Source organism: Lissotriton vulgaris, chromosome 2_1 (assembly GCF_964263255.1).
Source record: "Lissotriton vulgaris chromosome 2_1, aLisVul1.2, whole genome shotgun sequence".
In the NCBI taxonomy this organism is placed as follows: Eukaryota; Metazoa; Chordata; class Amphibia; order Caudata; family Salamandridae; genus Lissotriton; species Lissotriton vulgaris.
The window spans coordinates 715,149,390-715,176,897 of record NC_141687.1 but is presented as its reverse complement, the minus strand read 5'-3'; the positions used below and the strand labels follow the sequence as shown (position 1 = coordinate 715,176,897).

Sequence of the window (27,508 nt, the reverse complement as noted above, 5' to 3'; positions counted from 1 at the left end):
GCACGTGAACAGGTGCACTATGTTTCTGAGGAGCGGCGTCCTTCTGGTTTAGGACAGGACATGGTGGCCATGCCTGTCTCTCTGCTCTCTGATCTTCAACTGATGTTGCAGGATTATAGAAACGGGTTCCCGTTGGAACCTTCTACGCAGTCTACACAGCCTCCTCCTCAGGGATTGCCACAAGCATTTGCTGCTCCGCCTTCTTCGCAGGGGCAGCCCCACCTCCCAGTTCAGGTTATACCTCTGGTCCGACTTCGCACACCGGATCCTCTGGTCCGACCTCGTTCACCGGATCCGGAACCAACCGATCCTGTCAATCTGGATACCTCTTCGGACGAGGAGGGGATTCTTGTGGATCCCTTATCTGATCCATTACAGGACCCAGATCAGGGTGACAGTGGCCTACAAGACCCGGACGCCACTGGTCGTGATACATCTATCTCTCCTCCTGTGGACATAGGAGGGTTCCATCACCTGATGGCGAGAGCGGCGAAAAGATTTGGACTGCCGATTACAAGAGGAGTCTGAATGCTTCCTCTACGATTTCAAGGAGCAATACAGAAGATCCGTCAAGTCTATTCCGATCATCGAACATGTGTGGGAGGAAGGCATAAAGATCATGCAGAATCCAGCCACGGTAATTCCAGTACTCCCCAGACTGGAAAAAAGTACAAGGCTCCAGAAGGCAGTCCAGCTTGTCTTGGTCAACCGAAACCTGATTCAGTCATCTCTCAGGCCGCCCAAAGCAAGTCGAAGAATCCGACGACGCCTTTGACTACGCCTCCAGACAAGGACGATAGACGTCTGGATAATGTGCGGAAGAGGTTTTCCACCATGGCCAGCTTGCTGATTAGAGCAGCCAATTCTCTCGCCATTCTGGGCAGATACGATCGCCAGATGTGGTGTGACATGGCACCGTTTGTGGAACAATTGCCAGACGTAGAACGGGAGAAAGCCAAGAGTGCTGATGGAAGGGGAAAAATCATCTTCAGAGGTCATTGACTGCGATGGACATCGCCTCCACGGCTTTTCGGGCCTTAGCGAGTTCAGCGGTGCTACGTCGCCAGGGCTGGTTAAAAGCCACCTGGTTTCGTCAGGAGGTCCCAAAAAGGATCCTGGACCTCCCTTTTGATGGCGAAATGCTTTTCGGAAAGCATGTGGATGATGCCCTGTAGAACATAAAGAAAGATACCGACACTGCAAAGTCGCTGGGATCTGAACTATCGCAAGGTCCCATTTAAGGGCGTTCGAGGCAGGGGTTTCTCTTCATATAGAGGCAACGCCCAGCAGAGATATTCATCACAACCGTCCCAATCTTACAAGACCCAGTACTCTAATCAGCGGCAGGGACAGTCGGCGTCTTACTCTCGCCAGACACCACGAGGACGTGAGAACCGTCAAGGACGTGATTGTGGCAAGCGACAATAGCGGCCTCCTGGCTCTACCTGCTGTTCCTTCCCTCCCAGTCACATCAGTGGGGGGCAGGATTTCCTTTTGTCTGAACAGCTGGAGGTATATAACATCGGACCAGTGGGTCCTGAATATTGTACAGTGGCCATACGTTGGAATTCCAAGATCTTCCTCCAACAAGAGCTCCGGGGGCCATCCGCACGAAACATCTGGGTCTACTCCATCTAGAAGCTCATCAATTGTTGCTCAAGGGAGCAATAGAACCGGTACCTCTTTCTCAGAGGGGCAGAGGTTTTTATTCCAGGTTCTTCCTGGTGCGGAAGACAAAAAACTTGGCGCCCCATTCTAGACCTACGAGAGCTCAACACTTATCTCATAAAACTCTTTCAGGATGGTCACTCTAAATCCTTCCTCTTTTAAACCCAGGCGACTACTTGGCTTCCCTGGATTTAGAAGATGCGTATTTCCACATTCCGATACACCCAGCTCACAGGCAATATCTGTGGTTCACAGTGGGCAAGAGCCATTTCCAATTCAAGGTGCTTCCGTTTGGCCTGCGGTCTGCACCTCGGGCGTTCACCAAAGTGTAAGCACCTGTGGCAGCTTTTCTGAGGACACAGTCCCTGGAGGTGTTCCCTTACTTGGACTACTGGCTAGTCAAGGCTCCATCTTTCGAGGAAACCTCTCACGCTGTTTCGACTTGCATTCAGTTATTCAGAGACCTAGGCCTTCAATTACACAGCAGCAAGTCAGTTCTGCTTCCCTCGAAGACTGCACGGTTTCTGGGGGCGATTTTGGACACCACACAGTGCACGGCTCGTCCTTTGGAGGACCGTCAACGGAAGTTGATGATCTCAGCTCGCCAACTGTTCCAGAAGAAATGCTTGTCAGTCTGTCAATAAAAGTCCCTTCTAGGGTCGATGTCATCCTGCATACCATTAATACCTCATTGCAGGCTGCGAATGCGCCCTTTGCAGGAAGAACTAGACAGGCAATGGCGCCAGGCAGACGGGTCATTCAACGACAAGGTGTTGGTGACTTCGGCAATGAGAGAGGCTTGCGAATGGTGGCTGGTACAAGACCATATCGCGCAAGGTCTGTTCAGAATTTCGCCATCCCCCCCCTCATCATAACCACGGATGCCTCTTTGGAAGGCTGGGGAGCGGTGCTCCGCGAACTTCAAGTCAGCGGACACTGGAGCGTGGATCAGCGCCAGTGCCATATCAATTTTTGTAGCGGAGGGCCATTCGGTTAGCTTTACTGGCTTTCCTTCCCAAGGTTCGCAACCGTTCAGTGCTGGTCCGGACAGACAATACGACTGCCATGCACTATGTAAACAAGCAAGGGGGAACGAGATCAGACTCGGTCCACAGAAGCTCAGAAACTCTGGGATAATGCCATCCTTCACAACATCAGTCTGAGAGCCGAACACCTGGCAGGTTCTCTCAATGTCAAGGCAGACGCCCTGAGTCGACAGAGGTGACACACGAATGGGAATTGAATCAGTCCATTCTGGAGAGAGTTCTCGGTTTGGGCGGGGACACCTACCATCGACCTGTTTGCCTCCCCAGTGAACGCCAAATGCCGGTTTTACACAAGCGAGGTACACCATCACGGGTCCCTGGGGAATGCCCTTTCGATGGCCTGGTACAGCGCATTCTTTTACGCTTTTCCTCCAATTCCCCTCATTCCTCGAGTACTCAAGAAGATGAAGGCGGAACCGTGCAAAATGATTCTCATTTCACCAGCGTGGCCCCGGCAATTTTGGTACAAGGAGCTCCTGCGTCTCTCCCAAGCTCCTCCGATCCGCTTACAGTCCATTCCATCCCTGTTGTCCAGGAATCGGGGGCAGGTTTACCATCCGAAATCGCTCCACTTGACAGCGTGGCTCCTGAACACAGAGTTCCGTCATTTAAATCTTTCCCAAGAATGTCGAGACGTTTTGTCACAGGCTCGAGCACCGAGCACAAATAAGACTTACAAGGCAAAATGGAGAAGGTTCTGCCTATGGTGTCAAAGACAAGGTCTCCATCCTTATAAATCTCTGCCTCACCAACTCTTGCCATACATTCTATCAATGGCTAAATCTGGGTTGGCACATTTGTCTGTGAAAGTCCATCTTGCTGCCATTTCAAGGTTTCTGCGTACTTCAGGCCCTTCCTTATGGTCCTCTCGGATTGTTAAGCAGTTCTTGAAGGGTCTATTCCTGATGTTCCCTCCAGTTCGACCTCCTCCTCCAGTTTGGCAGCTCAATCTTGTCCTGGCTCAACTCATGAAACCTCCATTTGAGCCGATGCACAAGGCGGATTTGAAGTTCCTGTCTTGGAAACTTGCTCTCCTTCTAGCTCTTACTTCAGCGAGAAGAGTTAGTGAACTTCAAGCCCTCTCCGTAGTCCATCCATTCCTTCAATTCAAAAAGGATGTTCTTATTCTTCGCACCAATCCAAAGTTCATTCCGAAAGTACCATCCGAGTTTCACTTGAATGAGCCCTTGATTTTAAAGTCTTTCTTTCCGCGTCCTTCTACACCTGCGGAACGCACTCTACATTCTTTGGACGTTCAGAGATGCTTAAAATTCTACCTGGAACGTACAAGGCCCTTTCAGAAATCATCCCTTTAGCAAAGAGTGGCATTTCCTGCTGGATCTCCAGTGCCATTCAATTTTGCCATCAGGAGGCTGGTAAGCATTTGAACAATAAGGTTCGTGCCCATTCTACAAGGTCTGTGGCATCATCTATGGCTCTTTTCTCTGGAAGCGCCATTAAGGATATTTGCAGGGAAGCAATGTGGAGCAGTACTCGTACCTTCACGAAGCATTACTGCCTAGAATCTGCGGGACGAGACGACGCGGCTGTTGGTGAAGCAGTTCTGCGGAATCTCTTCCATTGAGAGGTGAGCTTTCCCTACGAACCCTCCATCCTGGTGAGCACATTTTGTTTCTTTTTTACTATGCTAGAAGTGTGTATACTTTATGGTTATGTGAGGCCATGTATCTGCAAAATGTCTTGGTTATTACTGCTAGCTACTCTGATACAAAGCATGGGAATCTATGAAAGTTCCAACACTAGGGCAAGAAAACAAGTTACTTACCTGTAACTTTGGTTCCCCAGTATTGGTAACTTTCATAGATTCCCATGCGCCCACCCTCCTCCCCTGGGAAAGCTCAGCCTTTTCACATGACAGAGTGGCGGTTTGCACAACGGCTACGAAAATCTGAGGCTCTGAGCTCTCTCAGGAAGGTTCTAGAGGGGGAGGCTACTCTGATTGGTCCTAGCAAAAGTTTGGTCTCTTTTACACAGAGTTATAGGATACAAAATGAGATGAGGCTTAGGCCTGTGTTTCTCTTTTGTTTCTATGGTTATTATACTACCGAGGCTCCCATTCCGACGACTGGGAATGATACAAAGCATGGGAATCTATGAAAGTTACCAATACTGGGGAACCAAAGTTACAGGTAAGTAACTTGTTTTCATCAACCTGCTGGAGCTGATGGCAATCTTCATGGCAATGAAGGCGTTCAAATTACACTTGTGCAACAAAGTCTTGCTGATCCGGATGGACAACATGACTGCCATGTATTACATCCAGAAGCAGGGAGGCACACACTCTCCACAATTGTCTCATCTAGCCCAGAGCATGTGGAAGTGGGCCATTCCGAGAAACATGTTCTTCATGGTGGAACATCTCCCAGGCAAAGACAACCAGATGGGGGACCTGCTCAGCAGGCACAGCTATCAGATACACGAGTGGGAGATACACCCCTCGGTGCTCCAATCATATTTCCAGCAGTGGGGTCATCCAGATATCGACCTATTCGCCACACAGGAAAACGCAAAATCCCAAACCTTCGCCGCCAGGTTCCCACACCCGCAGTCTCAGGGCAATGCGATATGGATTAACTGGTCCGGCAGATTTGCGTACGCTTTTCGTCCGGCACCACTCATACCGCTAGTGGCACGCAAACTGCGACAACACTCCATGACGCTTTTCCTGGTTGCTCCAACGTGGGCACGGCAAGCCTGGTACACCACGTTCCTAGAACTTTCAGTGGTGCCCCACGAAAGGCTGCGCCTCACGCCCAGTCTTCTCACTCGGAGCCATGGATGCATTCAGCACCCAGATCCGCAACAGTTTAGCCTTGCGATATGGCTCCTGAGGTCATAGTTTGGCTACCTCAACCTACCCCCTGACTGTATGAACATCGAGGCAAGGCAACCTACAACTAGGGCATGCTATGCGGCCAAATGGAAACAGTTTGTCATTTACTGTACCAATAATGACATTAATCCGCTGGATGCGTCCACGCAGAACATGTTATTTGTTGCATCTCTACAGATGCAATCTGGCATATAGTTCCATCAGGATACACCTGGCTGCCATTGCAGCATATCTTCAAAACCGGCAGCATCTTTCCCTTTTCAGGGTGCCTGCCATTAAAGCCTTTATGGAAGGACTCAAGAGTGATCTCTCCCAGGCACCCTCCTTCACCTGTCTGGAATCTAAATGTGGTTCTCACCAGACTAATGGGACCACCCTTTGAACCTCTTCACTCTTGTGAAATCGTTTCTTACATGGAAAGTGGCGTTTCTGGTAGCCATCACATCGCTAAGAGTAGTTAGTGAGCTTCAAGCCCTAACTATTCAAGAGCCTTTCATACAGATTCATGCTAATAGGGTAGTGCTACGTACCAACCCTAAATTCATGCCTAAAGTGGTGTTGCAGTTCCACATTAATCAGAACATAGAACTGCCAGTTTTCTTCCACAATCCAGATTCTGTGGCAGAGCGAGCACTGCACACCTTAGATGTTAAAAGTGCTCTCCTGTATTACATAGACAGGACAAAGGATTTTAGAAAGACTAAACAACTGTTTGTTGCCTTCTCTCTCCACACAAAGGCAACCCCATTTCCAAATCCGGTATAGCCAGATGGATTGTTAAGTGCATACAAATCTGTTATCAAAAAGCTAAACGCACATTAACAGTTCCCCCCAAGAGCGCATCCCACACGCAAGTTAGGGGCATCCATGGCTTTCCTCGGTAACATTCCCCTAGAGGATATATGTAGAGCAGCCACATGGACCACCATACATACATGTTCAAGGCATGAGGGCTGCTGAATTCATATCTGTGCATAGATCGCCGCCTAGTGTTTGGTCCGGATGATTGCACATTGTTGTCCTGGAAGAGTCTTCGAAGTATCACGAGATAGGTGGCTCCTCCCCTGGACTACAGTGCGCATGGGCATCCTCTCCATCCCCAGATTGTTTTTTTCCGCCATTGGGTTCGGATGTCTAATCTCTTACTCCAGTTAATTAACTTGTACTCTTCTGTTCCTAAGGCCTAAAGGCTTTTCTTAGCGTCTGTATTGTTTCGTTCTGTGCCTGGCCCTTTCAATTCTTCGATCGGCGTCGAATAAAGAATCTCTCGACGACTCAGGCCCGGACTAATTCGACGATGGAACGGACCCCGTTTAAGCGGTGTCCTGTGTGTAATTCCAAATATTCGAACTTAGATGTGCACCCAGTGTGCAACACCTGCTTGTCCCCCGACCACGACGAGTCGAAATGTTTCGCCTGCTCAAAGTTCCGATCTAAGAAGACTATCAAACTTCGGCGCGAGGCAGTCGGCTCCAGCACCTGCGAACATCTTCGATACCGGGGACGAGGAACTCTTCCAAGAGGCGGAAGATGACGTTCCCGAAGAAATGTCGGAACCGGCGTCAGAACATGACTCAACTTTCGAAATGGACGAGCCAGACGAAGAGTTCGGCCACGACCAGGATGTCGTCGAGGTAGGGGACGACAAACAGGCCCTTGCGGCCATTGATGACGACTCCGGTGGTGAACCGAGTCCGCCCACTGCTCCGGGGCCTATCATTAACATTCAGCCCGCTCCGGCTCCGGTCGAGGCATCGCCGAAAGGCCTTAGCCAAGATCTGCCCTTTCGGTCTACAGCCCCGCGTCATAGCCAGGCTAAGACCCTTTCAAAGGAGCCATCGGTCGATTCTGTGAAATCGAAACCGAAACGGCTCGAGATGGTGGTCGGTTCGATGCCCGCCTCGAAGGTAGTCGTCGATCCTTTGACGCCGAAGATACCCGTCGGCGCCGACACTGGGATTCCAAAGCAGGGCCCTGACTCCAAGACAGTCGCCTCGAAGGCCTCGGCACCGGTGCCCGCGTCCACTACCAAACATGGCGAGAAGGGCAAAGGACTTCCTGTCGGGAAAGGTCTGCAGCCACCCCTCTCAGGACTGAAGCATGGGCTGGCGAAGAGGGTCGAAGCCGCGGCCAAGGATGCCCCGAAATTATAGTCGGCGCCGAAAGTCTGAGGCGCACCGCGCACTGAGGTCGATTAGACGCGCTCGAGCGAGCGGCCTACTCGGGCGTCGAAGAAGCACGAAGCCGGCACTTCCGCTTCCAAGCAGGCTGAATCGACGCCACTTAAGTTTGGCCTTCCGCCCACTGCACGTCCAAAGTCTCAGGAGGCTTCCAAGGTGGCAAAGGTGTCCTCGCATGCTCAGGTTGACATCCAAACAAAACTGTTCATTGACTCTGAGTCGGGCAGGCTTACCGTCCACAAGCGAAAGATCGCGCCTGAACACCCTTTGGAGGGCTACAAAATTCCCCTCAAAAAGAAGATGGTCTCCACCACCTCTCCGATTCTTGGTAAACATCTTCAGGACTACTCACACCTTTCTGTTCATTCTCCTACACAAAGTGAGGAGGACTTAACTGCAGACTACAGCCAAATGGGCTTCACTTACAATGCTGACACTGATCAGGATGTCTCCAATCAGTGGTCAGGGGCAGCGGATCAAGGCGATGACCCTGATGACCCCCAGGTCACCCCGGACTCTCAGTCCTACAATGTCAAACAATCTCCGACTGAGGACACCGCAGCGTTCAATGCATTGATAGAGCGCGCTGCACTCAATCATGACGTCGAAATGCATGCTGAGCCAGTGGATGAGGACGACTTATTCGACACCTTCTCCACATCTGAACGCTCCACCAAGACACTGCCCATGCTTAAGGGGGTCCTTAAACATGCCACAGCCATTTTCAAGGAGCCAACAAAAGCCAGGGTTATCAATCCACGGATCGACAAGAAGTACAGGCCTGCTCCAGTGGACCCCACCTACATCAAAGGACAGCTCCCCTTGGACTCCCTTGTAGTGGCTAACGCGCGCAAAAGGGCTAACTCTCAATCAACTGGAGACGCTCCCCCTCCAGACAAAGAGTCCAAAGTCTTCGAGGCATCGGGGAAGCGGGTGGCGGCGCAGGCCGCTAACACTTGGAGAATAGCCAATACACAGGCCCTGTTGGCTAGGTACGACATGGCGCACTACGACACCCTGGAGCAATTGATGCAGCACATGCCTGATATCTACAGAGAGGCTGCTGAGATGGTTATACAAGAGGGTAAACTGATCTCCAATGCGTCCATCAAGTGCGCACTGGACGCAGCGGACACTTCAGCAAGAGCAATCCATACTAGTGTGATGCTGCGACGCCACGCATGGCTGCGCATCTCTGGGTTTAAACCCGAGATCCAAACTACTCTTCTTAATCAGCCGGTTAATCCGGACTTCCTGTTTGGACCCGATGTGGACACAACACTCGAGAAAATGAAAAAAGACACTGACGGCAAAGTCCATGGGGGCTCTCCAGTCACAGCAGTTTCGGAGCGGTTCCTTTGGTCGCTCCGGTAACAGGGGAGCAACAAGAGGGCAAGCTCTACAGCACTCCCAGTATACCAAAGGCAACACGCAATCTGCATACACTAAAAACACCAGAGGTGGTTACCGTGGGAACAGCGCCAAAGGGAGAGGCCGCGGCAATAACAACGCCAGGTCCTCCACTCCCAACAAACAGTGACTTCTTGTCACTGCCCCCGACCATCTAACACCTGTCGGGGGGGGAGACTCCAGCAGTTCCTGCCACTCTGGGAAAATATCACAACCGCGACAGGTGGGTGAGACAACTTATCCGTTACGGCTATTGTCTAGAATTGACCTCCACCCCCCCCCCCAACATACCCCCAAGAAGCCGTCCTATGTCCGCAGAGCACTCGCACTTATTGCAGCAAGAAGTTCTCTCCATGCTGCAAAAAGGGGCCATAGAACTGGTGCCTGCCGAAGAAAGGGGTGCAGGGGTGTACTCCCTGTACTTCTTGATTCCAAAAAAGGACGGGTCCCTAAGGCCCATTCTAGACCTCAGGCCCCTCAACCAATACATCCTCTCGGAGCACTTTCACATGCTAACTTTACAACAAGTCCTGCCGCTGCTCCGTCAGTGCGACTTCCTAGCCACCCTGGACCTCAAGGATGCGTATTTCCACATTCCCATTCACCCAAGCCACAAAAAGTATCTCAGGTTCACAGTCAACAGTCAGCATTACCAGTTCAAAGTCCTGCCATTCGGGGTCACTACCGCTCCCAGGGTTTTCACCAAGTGCTTAGCGACTGTGGCAGCGCACTTGCGCAGGGAAGGTGTTCACGTGTATCCCTACCTGGACGACTGGCTCGTCCAGGCAAGGTCTGCCGTACAGTGTGGCCACATGTCGCGGACCATTCACCTCCTTCGCAGTCTAGGGTTCTCTCTCAACTACGCAAAGTCTCGCCTGCAGCCAGCCCAGGTCCAGCAGTACCTGGGGGCGTCAATAAACACCCAGTCGGCCACGGCGCAGCCAGGGTCGTCAGCATGTAGGCGCTCATCCGGAGGTTTCAACCTCAGAACTCCCTCCCAGCACAGGTTTTCATGCAACTGATCGGCATCCTGCATATTCATAGTCCCGCACGCGAGGCTGCACATGCGACCCCTCCAAGAATGCTTGGCCCGTCAGTGGAACCAGGCTCATGGCCATCTAAAAGTCTAGTGTTGGTGACCGGTCGTGCTTACAACTCTCTGCATTGGTGGAACCCACGAAACCTTTGCAGGGGACGACCGTTCAAAGAGCCTGTACCACAGCTAGTACTGACGACGGACGCATCTCTCCAGGGTTGGGGGGCACATGTCGTCCACTACACGGTGCAGGGACTATGGACTGCGCAACAGCAGAGGATGCATATCAATGTGTTGGATCTCATGGCGATCTTCATGGCACTGAATGCATTCAAGTTGCACCTGTGCAACAAGGTCGTGTTAGTCCGGACGGACAACATGACCGCCATGTATTACATCCAGAAGCAGGGAGGCACGCACTCCCAGCAGCTGTCTCACCTAGCCCAGAGCATGTGGAAGTGGGCCATTCAGAGGAACATCTTCCTCATGGCGGAGCATCTCCCAGGTGTCGACAACCAGATGGCGGACCTGCTCAGCAGGCACAGTCATCAAATGCACGAGTGGGAGATCCACCCATCGGTTCTCATCCGTACTTCCAGCAGTGGGGTCATCCGGACATCGACCTGTTCGCCACAAGCGAACGCAAAATGCCCAAACTTCGCCGCCAGATTTCCACACCCGCAGTCTCAGGGCAATGCGATATGGATGAACTGGTCAGGCAGATTTGCGTGCGCTTTTCCGCCAGCCCCCCTCATACCTCTGGTGGCGCGCAAACTGCGACAGCACTCCATGACATTCATCCTGGTTGCTCCAACGTGGGCATGGCAGGCTTGGTACACCACGTTCCTGGAACTCAGTGGTGCCTCACCAGCGACTGCACCTCACTCCCAGCCTCCTCACGCAGAGCCATGGCGACATTCAGCACCCAGATCCACAACAGCTGAACCTTGCGATTTGGCTCCTGAGGTCATAGAGTTTGGATACCTGAACTTGCCTCCTGAGTGTATGGACATCATCAAAGAGGCGAGGCGACCAACTACCAGGGCCTGCTATGCGGCCAAATGGAAGAGGATTGTTATTTACTGCTCCAACAATAACATTAACCCGTTGGACGCATCTACGCAAAACCTCATATGTTACTTGTTGCATCTGTACCAATGCAACCTGGCATACAGTTCTATCAGGATCCATCTCGCGGCCATAGCCGCTTACCTTCAAAACAGGCAACACCTTTCCGTTTTTAGGGTACCTGCCATTAAAGCCTTCTTGGAAGGCCTTAAAAGTGATCCCTCCCAGACACCCCCCTTCACCAGTCTGGAACTTAAATATCGTTCTCACCAGACTCATGGGGCCACCCTTTGAGCCACTCCATTCCTGTGACATACAGTTCCTCACCTGGAAGGTGGCCTTCCTCATAGCGATTACATCCCTGCGGCGGGTCAGTGAGCTGCAAGCCCTCACAATGCAGGAACCCTACCTGCAAATCCATGCAAATAGAGTGGTGCTTCGCACCAACCCTAAATTCATGCCAAAAGTGGTTTTGCAGTTCCACATCAACCAAAATATTGAACTGTCCGTTTTCTTTCCTAACCCAGATTCGGTGGCAGACAGAGCACTGCACACCTTAGATGTCAAAAGAGCTCTCCTGTATTACATCGACAGGACGAAAGACTTTCGAAAAACTAAACAGCTATTCGTTGCATTCTCTCCACAACATAAAGGCAACCCTATCTCCAAATCAGGTATAGCCAGGTGGATTGTTAAATGTATCCAAATCTGTTATCAGAAGGCTAAACGCACACTAACAGTTCCCCCTAGAGCGCATTCCACATGCAAATTGGGGACCTCCATGGCCTTCCTGGGTAATATTCCTCTAGAAGACATATGTGGAGCAGCCACATGGACCACTATACATACATTCACCAAACACTACTGCGTAGATGTACACTCCAAACAGCAAGCTGATGTGGGTCAGGTTGTTCTCAGGACTCTTTCAGACTGCTGCAGCTGGCACGGGCACCCGCAACTAAGGAGGAGATTGCTATTTATTCTATGCACAGATATGAATTCAGCAGCCCTCATGCCTCGAACGGAATATGCTACTTAACAGTATGCATCTGTTCTTGGCATGAAGGGCTGCTGACATTCATATCGCCCGCCCTCCTCCCCAGTGCCTGTCGCAGCTGCAGCTCTCAGAAGCATTTTCAGGCATGGTCATCATTTTCAGTATTACGCTCCATCTCTGCCACAATGGCGAAAAACAATCTGGGGATGGAGAGGATGCCCATGCGCACTGTAGTCCAGGGGAGGAGCCACCTATCTCGTGATACTTCGAAGACTCTTCCAGGACAACAATGTGCAATCATCCGGACCCCACACTAGGCGGCGATCTATGCACAGATATGAATGTCAGCAGCTCTTCATGCCAAGAACAGATGCATACTGGTAAGTAGCATATTCCTCACCAAACACTACTGCGTAGATGTACACTCCAAACAGCAAGCTGCTGTAGGACAGGCTGTTCTCAAAACCCTTTTTCAGACTGCTGCAGCTGGCACGGGCAACCACCGCTAGGGGGGAAACTGCTATACATTCTATGCACAGATGTGAATTCTGCAGCCCACATGGCTCGAACGGAATATGCTACTTACCAGTATGCATCTGTTCTTGGCATGTAGGGCTGCTGACATTCATATCGCCCGCCCTCCTCCCCCGGTGCCTGTCGCAGCTGTAGCACTCAGAATCATTCTCAGGCATGGTCATCACTTACTTATTACACTCCATCTCTGCCACAATGGCGAAAAAATATCTGAGGATGGAGAGGATGCCCATGCGCACTGTAGTCCAGGGGAGGAGCCACCTATCTCGTGATACTTCAAAGACTCTTCCAGGACAACAATGTGCAATCATCCGGACACAACACTAGGCGGCGATCTATGCACAGATATGAATGTCAGCAGCCCTACATGCCAAGAACAGATGCATACTGGTAAGTAGCATATTCATGTGTCCGCCTTCCCCTCCTGAAGTCTTCGGCTGTTTCAGATGCTGTTGCTTTTATTTTCCTTCTTTCCTACATTTACTTGCATGGTCCTCTTCTACACTTACCGTGCTTCATCTCATTATCACCTGGTGTGTGGGAAAACCATCTAAATGGAGTAGATGCCAGTGCGACTTACCATTCATATGAGTCACTGTACCTTGTGACTCAAAACACTACTTTGAAGTAAAAACAAGTCGTACACATCCAAGCCCAACACTTGATGACAGGAGCATGCAGAGCATTTGAATCTACAGCACAACGTGCCAAGTACAGATGCTTAAAGGGTAACCTTTTCCATTTATATTGCCCAGGTCTTGAGCAAGACTAATGCATATTGTACAAATTGGAATCTGGTATTTTGTGATGCCTTCCTGAGCTATGAAGCTAACCACCCTGCTCTAAACCTGGTTTGATAGACTATTCTTCACTGGGCATTTAGTTAGTTACAGTACTTATAAATGGCCTCTCGACCAGGGTTGATTATTTGCATTCAGCATTCTGATTATGTTCTAAGCACCTTTTTTTAACTCTGCATACACTATCAAAGGTAGCCCACGCTACTTGCATTAGAGAACCATATATCAAAAATTGACTCACTGGAATGCAACTCCTCCCTCTCTCCCAAAAAAAATGAATTTAGTCTGCCTGCTGCTTAGAGATAGCCCTTACTAATAAACTCTACCTTTCCCTATTGTGCCATACTTGCTCCTTCCAGTCCAGAATCCGGCAGATTATTGAACAACCTTTGCCATGGTTACTCTGCCTGGAATTGACTGTACATGTCTCTGCTACAAAATCCTCGGTATCCAACCCCATCTTAGATTCCCATTGAAGGGTCTTGGTTCTTGCCAGGTCTGTGCAGATCAACAAAGGAACTGCAGGAATAAAAATTACTGACTTGTGTTAATCTGGGAACCAGATGTTAAGCCAAACAATTAGAGAAGTAGAGTGGATGTGCTTGCGGTGAAGGTGGGTTAACATAGGGCAGGAGTATCCATCCTTTTGTAAGTATAATTTCCTTAATGTGTCCTCTCCAGACCCTAGTGTGATATCAAAGCTGTATGATTCCAGTGGGCAATGGATGTCACCATACTAATCTGACAAGGTATTACAGTGGCTGAGCACATGGTACTCTGATACTGCACTAAATGTTAGCTTTGTCGGGGGCTTTGATCATCTAAATAGAGGCTAGTGGATTATTTAAGGGAAATAGAACTTTGACGCTCAGTACTAATCACACTGAGAACCTTGCTTTGATCTCGAAATTGATGTTAAAATTCTTTGTCCATTGGATCATCAATTTAGTTACTTTTCTATCTCCAGAACTTGGTAGTGATGAAGATGATATTGATGAAGAGGGACAAGAATACCTTGAGCTTTTGGCGAAGCATGCAGGAGAAGATGGTGATGATGAAGACTGGGAAGATGACGATGCTGAAGAGACTGCACTTGAAGGCTATTCCACAATTATTGATGATGAAGACAACCCGGTTGATGAATATCAGATATTTAAAGCTATTTTTCAGAGTAAGTATTTACAAAGTATATACAGAATGTTTTCTATAGCCTAGGAGGTGCATATTTAGATTTTACATTTTAATAACCACTTCTTCATATTCGACATCAGAAATATCCTAAGTGCCATTTGGTTTCAGATAAACTTGCGTTTATTTGCTAGGCTTTCTGTGTAAGAAAACATAGTGGGATCTATTCAAGCCACACTGGCCTGTATTCCTGTGGATCTCTGGGTTTCAGAAAATACTCTAAGGGAAGGTTCCCAGGTTGTTTGACCCAAAGCCTGAATAGTGGAGCTCTTCACCATAAGTGACAAATGTTGGCTTTTTTTTCTGCGGATCCATGTCGGAATGATGCTCAAAATCTAAATTTCTGCTTGTTTGCTAAAGATGCTGTATGCCATGGTGTTTTTTTTTCTTTCCTGCACAAGGAGGATTTTCTGCATCTTTGTGGAGGAAGACATTCACGTCTTTCATATTCCAGAAGTAATGCAGAGCACATGGATGCCTTATACCTTTTTAATGCAGAGGACATGTTAAGTGTCTGTCTCCAAGGTTGGTGCGTGAGTCTTTTGACCTGGTTATTCCCCCCCACTTTTTACCTGCCCCCCCTCCCCCCAACTCTGGTGTGGTCTCGGACTGGCTTTATGCAGCCTGCCATCACCAGACCGGTTTCTGGATCCTTGGGTCGAGAGCCTCTACTCTGTGGCTAGAAACCAAGCATGTTATGGGCGGAGGTGTCACACCACCTCTCCCTTGATGGGCGAGAGGGAAGCTTCAAAGGCCGGCCGCCCTTGTAATGCAACCCTAGACTAGCTGCATATGCCAGACCCTGGTTCAAACACCCACATTTGGCAGCAGAACTGGTGGAAAAACTGAAGAATAGGAGACTACTGGTGTATTTGCACTGATTTTTAGCCATTGGAAGCTGAGGGTACCCAATAGTGTTTTTTTCCCCTTGAATCGCCAATTTTAAACATTTCACTATTATCACTTTCACTTTTTTTCATGCACTGCTTTTCGGTTATCAATACACGCCATTACTAATTACTAATTGATATATTTTGCTTCACATTGAGCCACACACATTTTCAAAGAAATTTTAAGTGGTTACAACATAGACTCTTCATTGTGTGAAGAGACCCATTTGATGAAGGCGGTACAGAACGATAACTGATGGATATTTTTTCACATCATGAAATATATTGTTTTATTCCAATTGTATATATGATACATACATTATAGGTTTCTTAGGCACAGAGAACACTAGTAGACATTTGTAGACCCACAGTTACTTTTTGTTAGTAGATGTGGGTGGTTGTTCCCATTACTTTCTGGTGCCCAAGAAGGACAAGGGACTGCGTCCTTTCTTGGATCTCAGGAATGTCAACCGCTTCTTCCGGAAGGAGAAGTTCAAGATGTTGACACTGGCTCAGGTCCTGTCTGCACTCAACCCTGGAGACTGGATGGAAGCGTTGAACTTGCAGGGCGCTTATTTTCACATTCCCACTCCTGCGGGCCCACCGGCGTTACCTACGGTTTACGGTAGGCCAAGAGCACTTTCAGTTTACTGTGCTCCCTTTTGGCCTTACAGTGCTCCTCTGGTGTTCACAAAAGATGGCGGTGGGTCCAGCTCATCTGCGCACATCAGGGGTTCCAGTCCTCCCCTATCTCGATGACTGGCTGCTGAAGGCGGGCTCTCAGGCTGTCTCCGCACTCAAGACTACGGCCTACCTCCTGCATTCACTGGGGTTTACCATCAATGTGCCAAAGTCACACCTGATTCCCTCTCAGAAGCTACTCTTCATTGGAGCAGTTCTGGACGCAGCACAGTTTCAGGCTTATCCTCCCAAGCAGCAAGTCTAAGATATTATGGCTATGATTTATATCTTCCAGCCTTTATCCCGGGTTTTGGTCAGAATGACCCGGAGGCTACTGGGCCTCATGGCCTCCTTTATCCTGCTGGTGGCATATCCGGGGTCTTAAGTGGGACCTGAAATTCCAGTGGGCATAGCATCAGGGGATTCTTTCTGATTCCGTCCAGATCTCAGAGGGCAATGCACGGCAATTGCAGTGATGGCTAACGAACCAGGATTGGGTCAACGGCAGATCCCTTTCCCAACCAGAGTTCAGTGGTGACAGATGCATCACTGCTGGCGTGGGGCAGCAACATGGGAGGCAGAGATCAGTGGCCTCTCCGGCAGAGTCCGAACTCCACATCGACCTTCTGGAACTTTAGGCGATTTGTCTGGCACCAAAGGCATTCATTCCTTCTCTCTGTCCAGGGAAGAGTAGTGTATGTCAACACCACTGCCAAGTAGTACTCCAACAAACAGTGCAGGGTGGGGTCGTGGACCCTATTTCAAGACACTCTTCGCCTTTGGACATGGCTGGAACATCGACATATATCTCTGGTGGTTCAACACCTGGCAGGTTCATTGAACGCCAGGGCGGATGGACTTAGCCGCTGATGCATGATGGATTTCGAATGGAGTCCTCATTGAGGTAGTGCAAAGTCTCTTCCAGCAGTGGGGAGAGCCTTGATTAGATCTGTTTGCCACAGAAGAGAACCCACAATGTCAGCAGTTCTGTGTAATGGAATTTCCAAGGCGGCACTCTAGGCTCCGCTTTTCGTCACAAGTGGAGTTGCGGTCTTCTATACTCCTTTATGCCTATACCACTTCTGCCCAGAGTGCTAAAGATCAAGCATGACCGGACCCAAGTCATTCTTGTCTCCAGATTGGGCATAAAGAGTCTGGTATCCTGAGCTATTTCACATGCAATATAAAAGGGGATGATGGATGGAGCGTTTGAGCAAATAAAACACTCACCCCCAGTCAACTGATCTGGATTTAATCCATCACAGTTCTTTAGCTCACTCTGCCACCCCAGTTCAGACCTGGCCAAATGCGAATCAGTCTGACCCTGTGCCTCATGGGAACAGACCAGCCTAAACTGCCAAGCCATGTCTTCCATGTCTTCCTCCCATCCTCCCCGTTCTGAGAACTGACTTCTAGGGTTAAAGATTCCCCTTCCGTTTTGGGCACCAGTGGTCAGTCTTGCATGGCTCTGTGCTTCTGGCGTGGAATATCTGAAAGAAACGGGTTAGTATTCGATTCCTTACCTTAGAACATGGGTACTCACAAACTTTCTTTCGGGGGCCAAATTTACACTGTGGTTTGTGTCTGAGGGCTGCACCAGTGGGGGTAGGGTCAGTGGGGGAGGGGGCGGGGCTAAAGCAACCAAAAAAACTGACCATGAGGTTGATCACTGGTCCCTGCAGCGGACACCTTTGTCCACTGAGCCACCAGACCCGGCATACACACCTCTCTCGATCTGTCCCCCCTCCCTCTGTCTCCCTTTCCCTCCCTCTGTCCCCCTCCCTCCCTCTGTCTCCCTTTCCCTCTCACTCCCTCACTCTTTCTCTCACTCACTCCCCCACTCTCTCTTTGCCTCCCACTCTCCCTCCCCCACTCTCCCTCCCCCACTCTCCCTCCCCCACTCTCCCTCCCCCACTCTCCCTCCCCCACTCTCCCTCCCCCACTCTCCCTCCCCCACTCTCTCTCCCTCTCTCCCTTTCTCCTCTCGCCCTCCCTCTCTCCCTTTCTCCTCTCGCCCTCCCTCCTGCCCTCTCTCCCTCCCGCCCTCTCTCCCTCTCTCTCACTCCATCCCTTTCTTTCCTTCTCCCTCTGCCATCTCACCCTGCCTCTGTGTCAGCCCGGGCTGAGACAGCTTTGGAGCACACACACACATAGCCGCTCCAAGCACATTCACAGGTCTTTAAAAGACCATTAGCATGTTAATGAGGCTGTGTTGTTCACCTCTTAGCGCCCCTGCAGCTCCACTCTAACTATGGCATGAATCGCCCAGCCGGCTCCCACAGAGCAGCAGTCTCCGAGTCGCGCTGCTGTAACTTAGTTTGCTGACACTCTTAATTATTATTATTTTTTTTTTTTTTAAAACACTGGTATGAAGTATGCAAGGAAGGCGGGCCGCCAGGGAAGGCTTGCTGGGCCGCCCGCGGGCTGTACTAGGAGTACCCCTGCCTTAGAATATCCCCAGGCGTCAGACTGGATCCGGAAATATTTGCGTAGCAGTACCCTTGCGCGTCGATAGGCGGCGTCTGCGGCTCCCTGTCAGTCGTGGATGCCGTGACGAAGTAGTCTGAGTACTTAGACGCCGCCTCCGCGCACTGACTTCAGTTCTTCTTTTTTCCGCGCCAGCAGAGCAGATCTGGAAAAAGTGGTACCTTATTCACGTTTTGACTAAACGTTTTACGATCTCTTTTGATCATTTTTCCGGTAGGGATGCCAGGTTTTAAGCCCTGTGAGGCCTGCGACCGACTGTCGATAACCGACCCTCACTGCCAGTGTCTTTACTGTCTCGGCGTCTACCACGACAACAAGGCCTACACAGACTGCCGAGCCCTGACTCCCGCAAGCGGCTCAAGCTCTGGCATTGGCCCCGCGAGAGGTCCCGGTCCGGACAGAGGTAGAGGGACCAGTCGCGGGGGTCGGAGCCATCATAGCTCCGGGAGTCGACATCACTCTTCAGGCTCGAAGTCGTCAGGTAAGCACAAGAAGTCTAAGACGTCAACGCTCTTCCGACTCTCACACACACACACCACCCCCCCTCTCGATGCGGCCGGGGGTTTGGGCGACACCGCCCACGCGGCTCCGCCTGAGTCGCAACCTGCCCCATACCCTCCGGTCCCTCGGCAGCAAGCGACGAAGGAGATCAAGCGCTTCCTCATGGCCATGAGGTTCCTCTCTCCTCCGACTGGCTCCGCGGCGCCTTCCGGCCCAGCGGACCTGTCTGGGGTCCCTAGTGGGTCGGATGCTTCGGCCCAGACGCCGGCGGGTGCTTTGGCTGCCGATGCCTTCGGGCCCGGCGCCGCAGGTCCCCACTGGATCAGCTTCTGGATCTGCGTGTCGGGGAATCACTTGCGACTTCTGCAGGAGGAAGTTACGGCCCTCTTGGCCAAGGGGGCCATCTAGCGGCGTTCCTGGGCCAGAAGTAGGGTGTGGTTGCTACTCTCACTACTTTCTGGTACCCAAGAAGGGCAAAGGGGCCCTACGCCCTATCTTGGACCTATGGAACGTCAACTGCTTCCTCCGGAAGAAGTTCAAAATGCTGACACTGGCTCAGGTCTTAGCTGCCCTGGACCCAGGATGGTAGCGTTGGACTTGCAGGATGCTTATTTCCACATCCCCATCCTGCCGGCCCACAGGCGCTACCTGCAGTTCACGGTAGGCCACGAGCACTTTCAGTTTACCGTGCTCCCCTTCGGCCTTACCAGTGCCCCACGGGTGTTCACGAAAGTGATGGCTGTGGTTGCAGCTCATCTGCGCAGGTTAGGGGTTTCAGTCTTCCCCTACCTCGACGACTGGTTGTTGAAGGCGGACTTACCCCAGACAGTCGTCAGCCACCTCCAGAGGACGGCAGACCTCCTGCATCAGCTGGGGTTCTCAATCAATGTGCTGAAGTCGCACCTGTGCCCCTCCCAGAAGCTCCCCTTCATCGGAGCGGTTCTCGACTCGGCGCAGTTTCGGGTTTATCCTCCCGAACGGCGGGTTCGAAATATTCAGGGTCTGATTCCACTCTTTCAGCCTTTATGCCCAGTCTGTCAGGTTGACACTGCGGCTCTGGGGCTGATGGCTGTAGGAGAGTAGGGTCTGCTATCCTATGGTCATCCCAAATTTTTGCTTTACTGATTTAGGACAATGTGGCTGTGGGCGTGCCAATCAGACCCACAGCCTGCTGTTGGCTCTAAATTTACATTAGGTGCCTTACCAATTGGACCATGGATCACCTTGTGAGCCCCTGTACAGTGTACCCTAGGTACCCAAGGCATAGGTGAATCCAAGGCCTACCAGGGGCTCCAGCACATATTGTGTCACTCCTGGCCTGACTATTTGACACAACTGGCTGATCACTCAGCTAGGGCAAGGTGGTATAAGTTCGAGGCATGTGGGCTGCTGAATTCATATCTGTGCATAGATCGCCGCCTAGTGTTAGGTCCGGATGATTGCACATTGTTGTCCTGGAAGAGTCTTGGAAGTATCACGAGATAAGTAGCTCCTCCCCTGGACCACAGTGCGCATGGGCATAGACTCATCCTCAGATTGTTTTTTTCCGCCATTGGGTTCGGATGTCTTTAATTCCCTCTTGTCAGAATCGATAGAAAAACTTTCTTAAGACCAAAAGGTCTTTAGTCTATACGTCGGTATTCTTGCGTTCGGCTTTACTCTTCTAGCTCGGCTCCGAGCCAGTTTTGTACTTCCGCGTGCTCTCGGCGCAGAAGGCCTAGTCGACGCTCCTGACTTATCGACCATCCATCATGGAACGAAGTCCATTCAAGAGATGTCCGGTCTGTAACTCTAAGTACCCACACATCGACGTCCACCCGGTGTGCAACAAGTGTCTGTCAAAACAAAACAGAAAGTTCAGCCTACGGTCTCGACGCCAGATACTGCGCAGGTGCAAGTATCGAAACCGAAAGTGCGCATCACGTTAGTCTGATCGAAAGCTTCGGAGGCCTCGGCGCCGAAGAAACAGAAGATGGCGGCTGAGCCGAAAGGCCAAGACGATATTGGTTCCTGGAACTTCTACTATTGTCTCCAGACAAGCCCATTCGCCTACTGCCGACACCTACGATGTTGTCCAGGGACGGAGGCCAAGTGATTCATCCGGACCCACAGTCACTGCACTTGAACGCACAGCTTCTAATTTCTTAGAGTTCAACGCCCTCAACATTTCAAAGGACTGTTGTGAAATATTGGCCAAATCTCGTGCTCAAAGCAGTCAAGACTTATCGCCCCAAATGGAAGCGATTTTGCTGTTGGTGTGAGGCGAATAATATTCACTCAATCTGAAAGAGACACGTTAGTGATAGATTCCTTACCTTAGAATATCCCCAGGCGTCAGACTGGATCCGGAAATTTTTTGCGTAGCAATACCCCTGCGCGCTGTTAGGCGTCGTCTGCGGCTCCGCGTCCGTCGTCGGCGTCGTGAGCGCCGGGATGACGTCATCGGAGTATATAGACGGCGCCCATGCGCGCTGACGTCAGTTCTTCTTTTTTCCGCGCCAGCTAGCGCAGATCCGGAAGAAGCTCTACCCCCAGTCACTTTTTGACTGAAAACTTTTTTGATCTTTTTGATCCTCTATTTAGTCGCTTCTCGACTATCGGTGCCAGGGATGCCCGGGTTCAAGCCTTGCTCGAAGTGCGGCCGACTCATGTCGGTCACGGACCCCCATCGCCGGTGCCTGAAGTGCTTAGGCCTCGACCACGACGATCGAACCTGTGACGACTGCCGGGCCCTGACGTCGAAGGCTAGGCGGGAGCGGTCCCGCAAGCGTCTCGAGCTGAGGCAGTCGGCCGCTCCAGGTCCCGGTCCCGGTCCCACGGGAGGTCGAGGGACAGGTCGCGAGGTCGGAGTCATCGACGCTCCGGAAGTGGTCACCGATCGTCCGGTTCCAAGTCCTCAGGTAAGAGGCATGAGAGGTCGGAGCGACACCATCGATCCTCCGACCCGCCCCGTCGCTCGCACGATGCGACCGGGGACTCGGGCGACACCGCCCACGCGGCTCCGCGGGAGTCGCAAGCGTCGCCGCCTGCCCCACACCTCCGGGTCCCTGGGCACGGCGCGTCGCAGGAGGAGGTCGAGAGGTACCTCATGGCCATGAGGGCCCTCCCTCCTCAGTCGGTTCCCGTGGCGCCTTCGGGCCGATCGGCTCCGTCTGCACGTCCTTCCGGGTCGGGCGCTTCGGCCCCGGCGCCGCTGGCGACTTCGGTCCCGGCGCCGCGCGACCTCGCTGGATCCGGCTCCGGATCCGGGACCCCGCCGGTCGACCTTACGACCTCACCGGCGCCGTCCCTTCAGGTGTCGTCACCGGCAGCCGATGTGGTTGCCGACCCCAATGCTTCCTACGGTCCTACTCAGGTGTCGGAGGGGCGCCGCTGGGCGCCGATTCCGTCGGCCTTCGGAGAATTCTATCTCCACGAGGAGGCCCTGGCTGTTACTCCTGGTCTCCAGGAACCAGGTGACGAGGAGCAATGGGAGGGGTCCGAGGACCCTCTGGCACGTGATTGCCAGTCGCATCAGGACTGGACATATGAGCTTGGGGAGGCCAGTGGTATTGACACCTCGCCAGACACTGGATTTACGTCGCCCCCGACTGTGGCTTCGGAGGCGGGTTCTGCTTACAGCGTAGTGTTGACGAAGGCAGCTAAGGCCTTAAACCTTCAGCTCCCCGTCGCGGCCGTGAGGACTAATCTCCTCACTGAGGTCCTCAAACAGCAGTCCGGTTCCACGGAGCCCCTTCTGCCGTTCAATGAGGCCTTGTGTGACGTTCTGCTGGGCACTTGGTCCAAGCCCGCCACAGGCCCCCCTGTGGACAGGAACGTGGCCAGACGCTACCGCCCGGCACCGGGCGACCCATGCTTTTTGTCCACCCATCCCACCCCCGAGAGCCTGGTCATCCAGGCCTCTACCTCCCAATCCGCATTCCCGTCGGCCCCGCCCGACAGGGAATCCAAGAGATATGAGCAGTTCGGGAAGAAGGTCTTCTCGTCTGTAAGCCTGGGGCTACGGTCAGTGAACACCAACTGTCTCTTGGGCCGCTACACCCACACTCTGTGGGACACGGTTGCGGAGGTGCTGCCACAATGCCCTGAGGAGGTCAGGGCTAAACTCAGCCAAACCCTTGCGGACGGCCGAGATGCGGCGCGCTTTTCCATCCGGTGTGGGCTGGATACCACGGACTCACTGGGCAGGGCGATGGCAACGACGGTGGCGGTTCGACGCCACGCCTGGTTGAGGTCCGCCAACTTCTCGGCCGATGTCCAGGCCACCCTCCTGGACATGCCGTTTGATGGCCGTCGCCTCTTCGGCGACAAGGCAGACCATGCGCTGGAACGTTTCAAGGACTCCAGGGCCACGGCCAAGTCCTTGGGCCTTACGGCCCCACGCCAGCAATCGGGTGCCTTTCGCTCCTTTCGTGGCCACGGAAGGGGCGCCCCACCACGTACCGTCAGCCACGCGCCGCAGAATGTACAACAACGCGGTGGGGGACGTGGGAACCGCCGTGGCGGTGGTCGGGGCCAGCGGCGAGGCCAGTCCACACCTCCCTCAGCAGCCCCTGCCTCAAAACCTTCCTAGTCCGAGTTTCCAGGCCCATGTGACGCCTGTGGGAGGCAGGGTTCGCCATCACCTCTCCCACTGGCATACAGTCACTTCGGACAGGTGGGTGCTGCAAATTGTCCGAAGGGGCTTCTCCCTCCCCTTCGAGTCATCCCCTCCATCCATGCCACCACAATACCACCGTGTGTCGGGGGATCACTTGCAACTTCTGCAAGAGGAGGTTTCGGCCCTCTTGGCCAAGAGGGCCGTCGAGCGCGTTCCTGGGCCAGAAGCAGGACGTGGTTGCTACTCCCATTACTTCCTGGTACCCAAGAAGGGCAAAGGGGGCCTACGCCCTATCTTGGATCTGCGGAACGTCAACGGCTTCCTCCGGACGGAGAAGTTCAAGATGCTCACTTTGGCTCAGGTCCTGGCTGCCCTGGACCCAGGAGACTGGATGGTAGCGTTGGACTTGCAGGACGCCTATTTCCACATCCCCGTCCTGCCGGCCCACCGGCGTTACCTGCGGTTCACGGTAGGCCTAGAGCACTTTCAGTTTACCGTGCTCCCCTTCGGCCTTACCAGCGCCCCACGGGTGTTCACGAAGGTGATGGCGGTGGTCGCAGCCCATCTGCGCAGGCAGGGGGTATCAGTCTTCCCCTACCTCGACGACTGGTTGTTGAAGGCGGGCTCGCCCCAGACAGTCGTCAGCCACCTCCAGACTACGGCCGACCTCCTGCACTTGCTGGGGTTCTCCATCAATGTGCCGAAGTCGCACCTGTGTCCCTCTCAGAAGCTCCTTTTCATCGGAGCGGTTCTCGACTCGGCGCAGTTTCGGGTTTACCCACCCGAGCAGCGGGTTCGGGATATTCAGGCTCTGATTCCTGTCTTCAGACCGTTATCCCGAGTCTCGGTCAGGTTGACGCTGCGGCTTCTGGGACTGATGGCCTCCTGCATCCTTCTGGTGCGTCACGCCAGGTGGCGGATGCGGGCTCTGCAGTGGGACCTGAAGTTTCAGTGGGCCCAGCATCAGGGCAACCTGTCCGATCATGTCCTGATCTCGGAGGGCACTGCGAAGCAACTGCAGTGGTGGCTCACGGACCGCGAATGGGTCAGTGGCAGACCCCTCTCCCTACCCCAGCCGGAGCACGTAGTGGTGACGGACGCGTCCCTCCGGGGCTGGGGAGGCCACATGGGAGAGGCGGAGATCAGAGGCCTCTGGTCTCCGGCGGAGTCCCGGCTCCACATCAACCTTCTGGAGCTGCGGGCGATTCGTCTTGCACTGAAGGCATTCCTCCCCTCTGTCAGGGGGAGCGTGGTGCAAGTGTTCACCGACAACACCACCGCCATGTGGTACTGCAACAAACAGGGCGGTGTGGGGTCGTGGACCCTTTGCCAGGAGGCTCTGCGCCTCTGGCAGTGGCTGGAACATCAGGGCGTGACCCTGGTGGTTCAACACCTGGCAGGCTCTCTGAATGCCAGGGCGGACGAACTCAGCCGCCGGTGCATGATGGATCACGAATGGCGTCTGAACTCTGATGTGGCGCAAGGTCTCTTTCGACAGTGGGGAGAGCCTTGGTTAGATCTATTCGCCACAGAAGAGAACGCGCAATGTCAGCAGTTCTGCGCGTTGGAGTTTCCAAGGCGGCACTCGCTCGGAGACGCTTTTTGTCGCGAGTGGAGCTGCGGTCTGTTGTACGCCTTTCCGCCTATACCACTTCTGCCCAGAGTGCTGAAGAAGATCAGGCGCGACCGGGCCCAGGTCGTCCTTGTGGCTCCGGACTGGGCACGAAGATACTGGTATCCCGGGCTACTCAGCATGTCAGTCGATCCCCCGATTCGTCTGCCTCTTCGGGAGGACCTTCTGTCGCAGCAGCAGGGGACGGTCCTGCACCCGAACCTGTCCAGTCTCCACCTACAAGCTTGGAGATTGAGCGGCGGCAGCTGAGGCCATTTGACTTGCCTCCCGAAGTCTGTGACATCATTCTGGCAGCCAGGCGTCCCTCCACTAAGTCGGTATACGCCTGCCGGTGGAACAGATTTGTGGCATGGTGCGCAGCAAAGGCTGTGGATCCCCTCTCTGCACCCCTTTCGGAAGTGCTGCTCTTTCTTCTTTCCCTTGCCCAGCAGGGCTCTGCTCTGGGCACTCTTAAAGGGTACCTTTCTGCTCTTTCAGCCTTCTTGAGGCTACCAGATCAGCCCTCTTTATTCAAGTCTCCTATTGTAAGTAGATTTCTGAAGGGCATCACGCACATGTTTCCTCCTGTTCCCTTCGTGATGCCCCAGTGGGACTTGAATCTGGTTCTCACCTATCTGATGTGTGCTCCCTTTGAGCCACTTCATAACTGCCCTCTTCGTCTCCTTACTCTAAAGACGGCATTCCTGGTTGCCATCACCTCTGCCAGGAGGGTGAGTGAGCTCCAGGCTCTTTCTTCTTCTCCACCTTTCCTGTCTGTTCATCCTGATAAGGTGGTGTTACGTACACGGCCTTCCTTCCTGCCCAAGGTTGTCACGGCCTTCCACATCGGGCAGTCCATCACTTTGCCAACCTTCTTCCCGCCTCCGCATCCTTCAAAAGAGGAGGAGAGGCTCCACCGTCTGGATCCAAAACGTGCGCTCTCCTACTACCTAGATCGCACACGCCAATTCCGGGTGGATGACCAACTCTTCGTTGGTTACGTGGGCGCGAAGAAGGGAAAGGCGGTGCACAAGAGGACCATCTCAAGATGGATCATCTTGTGTATTCAAGCGTGCTACTCCATGGCGAGGAAGGAGCCCCCGGCTGGATTGCGGGCTCACTCCACTCGGGCCACGGCAACGACAACTGCCCTGGGCCGCGGTGTCCCCCTGCAGGACATCTGTCAGGCAGCCACGTGGGCCTCGCTGCACACGTTCGCAAGACACTACTGCCTGGACAGTCAAGTCCGGAGGGATGGCTTCTTTGGCCGTTCCGTCCTCCAGGACTTTCTGGTGTGATATTGGTTCGCAGACCCACCACCGGGGTTGGTATTGCTGGGGTATCTATTCTAAGGTAAGGAATCTATCACTAACGTGTCTCTTTCAGATACACAAGTTACTACTTGTGTAACGATATATCTGTAAGAGACATTAGTTAGTGATAGATTCCTTACCGCCCACCCATCCTCCCCGTTCTGCGAACCAATATTTAGGGTTAAGGTCATCCCCTTGCAGGGCCCTAGTTTCATGGCACCAGTGTTAGTTCTATCATGGCTCTGCGTATCTGGCGCGGAAAAGCTGTGTTATCAGAACTGACGTCAGCGCGCATGGGCGCCGTCTATATACTCCGATGACGTCATCCCGGCGCTCACGACGCCGACGACGGACGCGGAGCCGCAGACGACGCCTAACAGCGCGCAGGGGTATTGCTACGCAAAAAATTTCCGGATCCAGTCTGACGCCTGGGGATATTCTAAGGTAAGGAATCTATCACTAACTAATGTCTCTTACAGATATATCGTTACACAAGTAGTAACTTGTGCATTACAGCTCCTGCAGAACAAGTTCTCCATGATCTGCTTTTTCTAGCCAAGTCTGGGCTTACGTTTTCATCGGTCAAAGTACATCTTGCTGCTCTTTTCAGATTCAGGAAATCTTCTTCACTTGCCAAACAATT

At 52.6% G+C, this 27,508-nt stretch overlaps 1 protein-coding gene across 2 annotated transcripts in view; it reads left to right on the top strand.

Annotated features, from left to right (window-relative positions):
• The window catches only part of IPO7 (importin 7), a 262,709-nt gene that overhangs the window by 210,547 nt on the left and 24,654 nt on the right, over positions 1 to 27,508 (top strand). For both annotated transcript variants that reach the window (XM_086955971.1, XM_086955972.1), the window contains exon 23: positions 14,561 to 14,764. In XM_086955971.1, the coding sequence (XP_086812097.1) occupies positions 14,561 to 14,764 (204 nt within the window). The remainder of the gene's footprint in view (positions 1 to 14,560; positions 14,765 to 27,508) is intronic.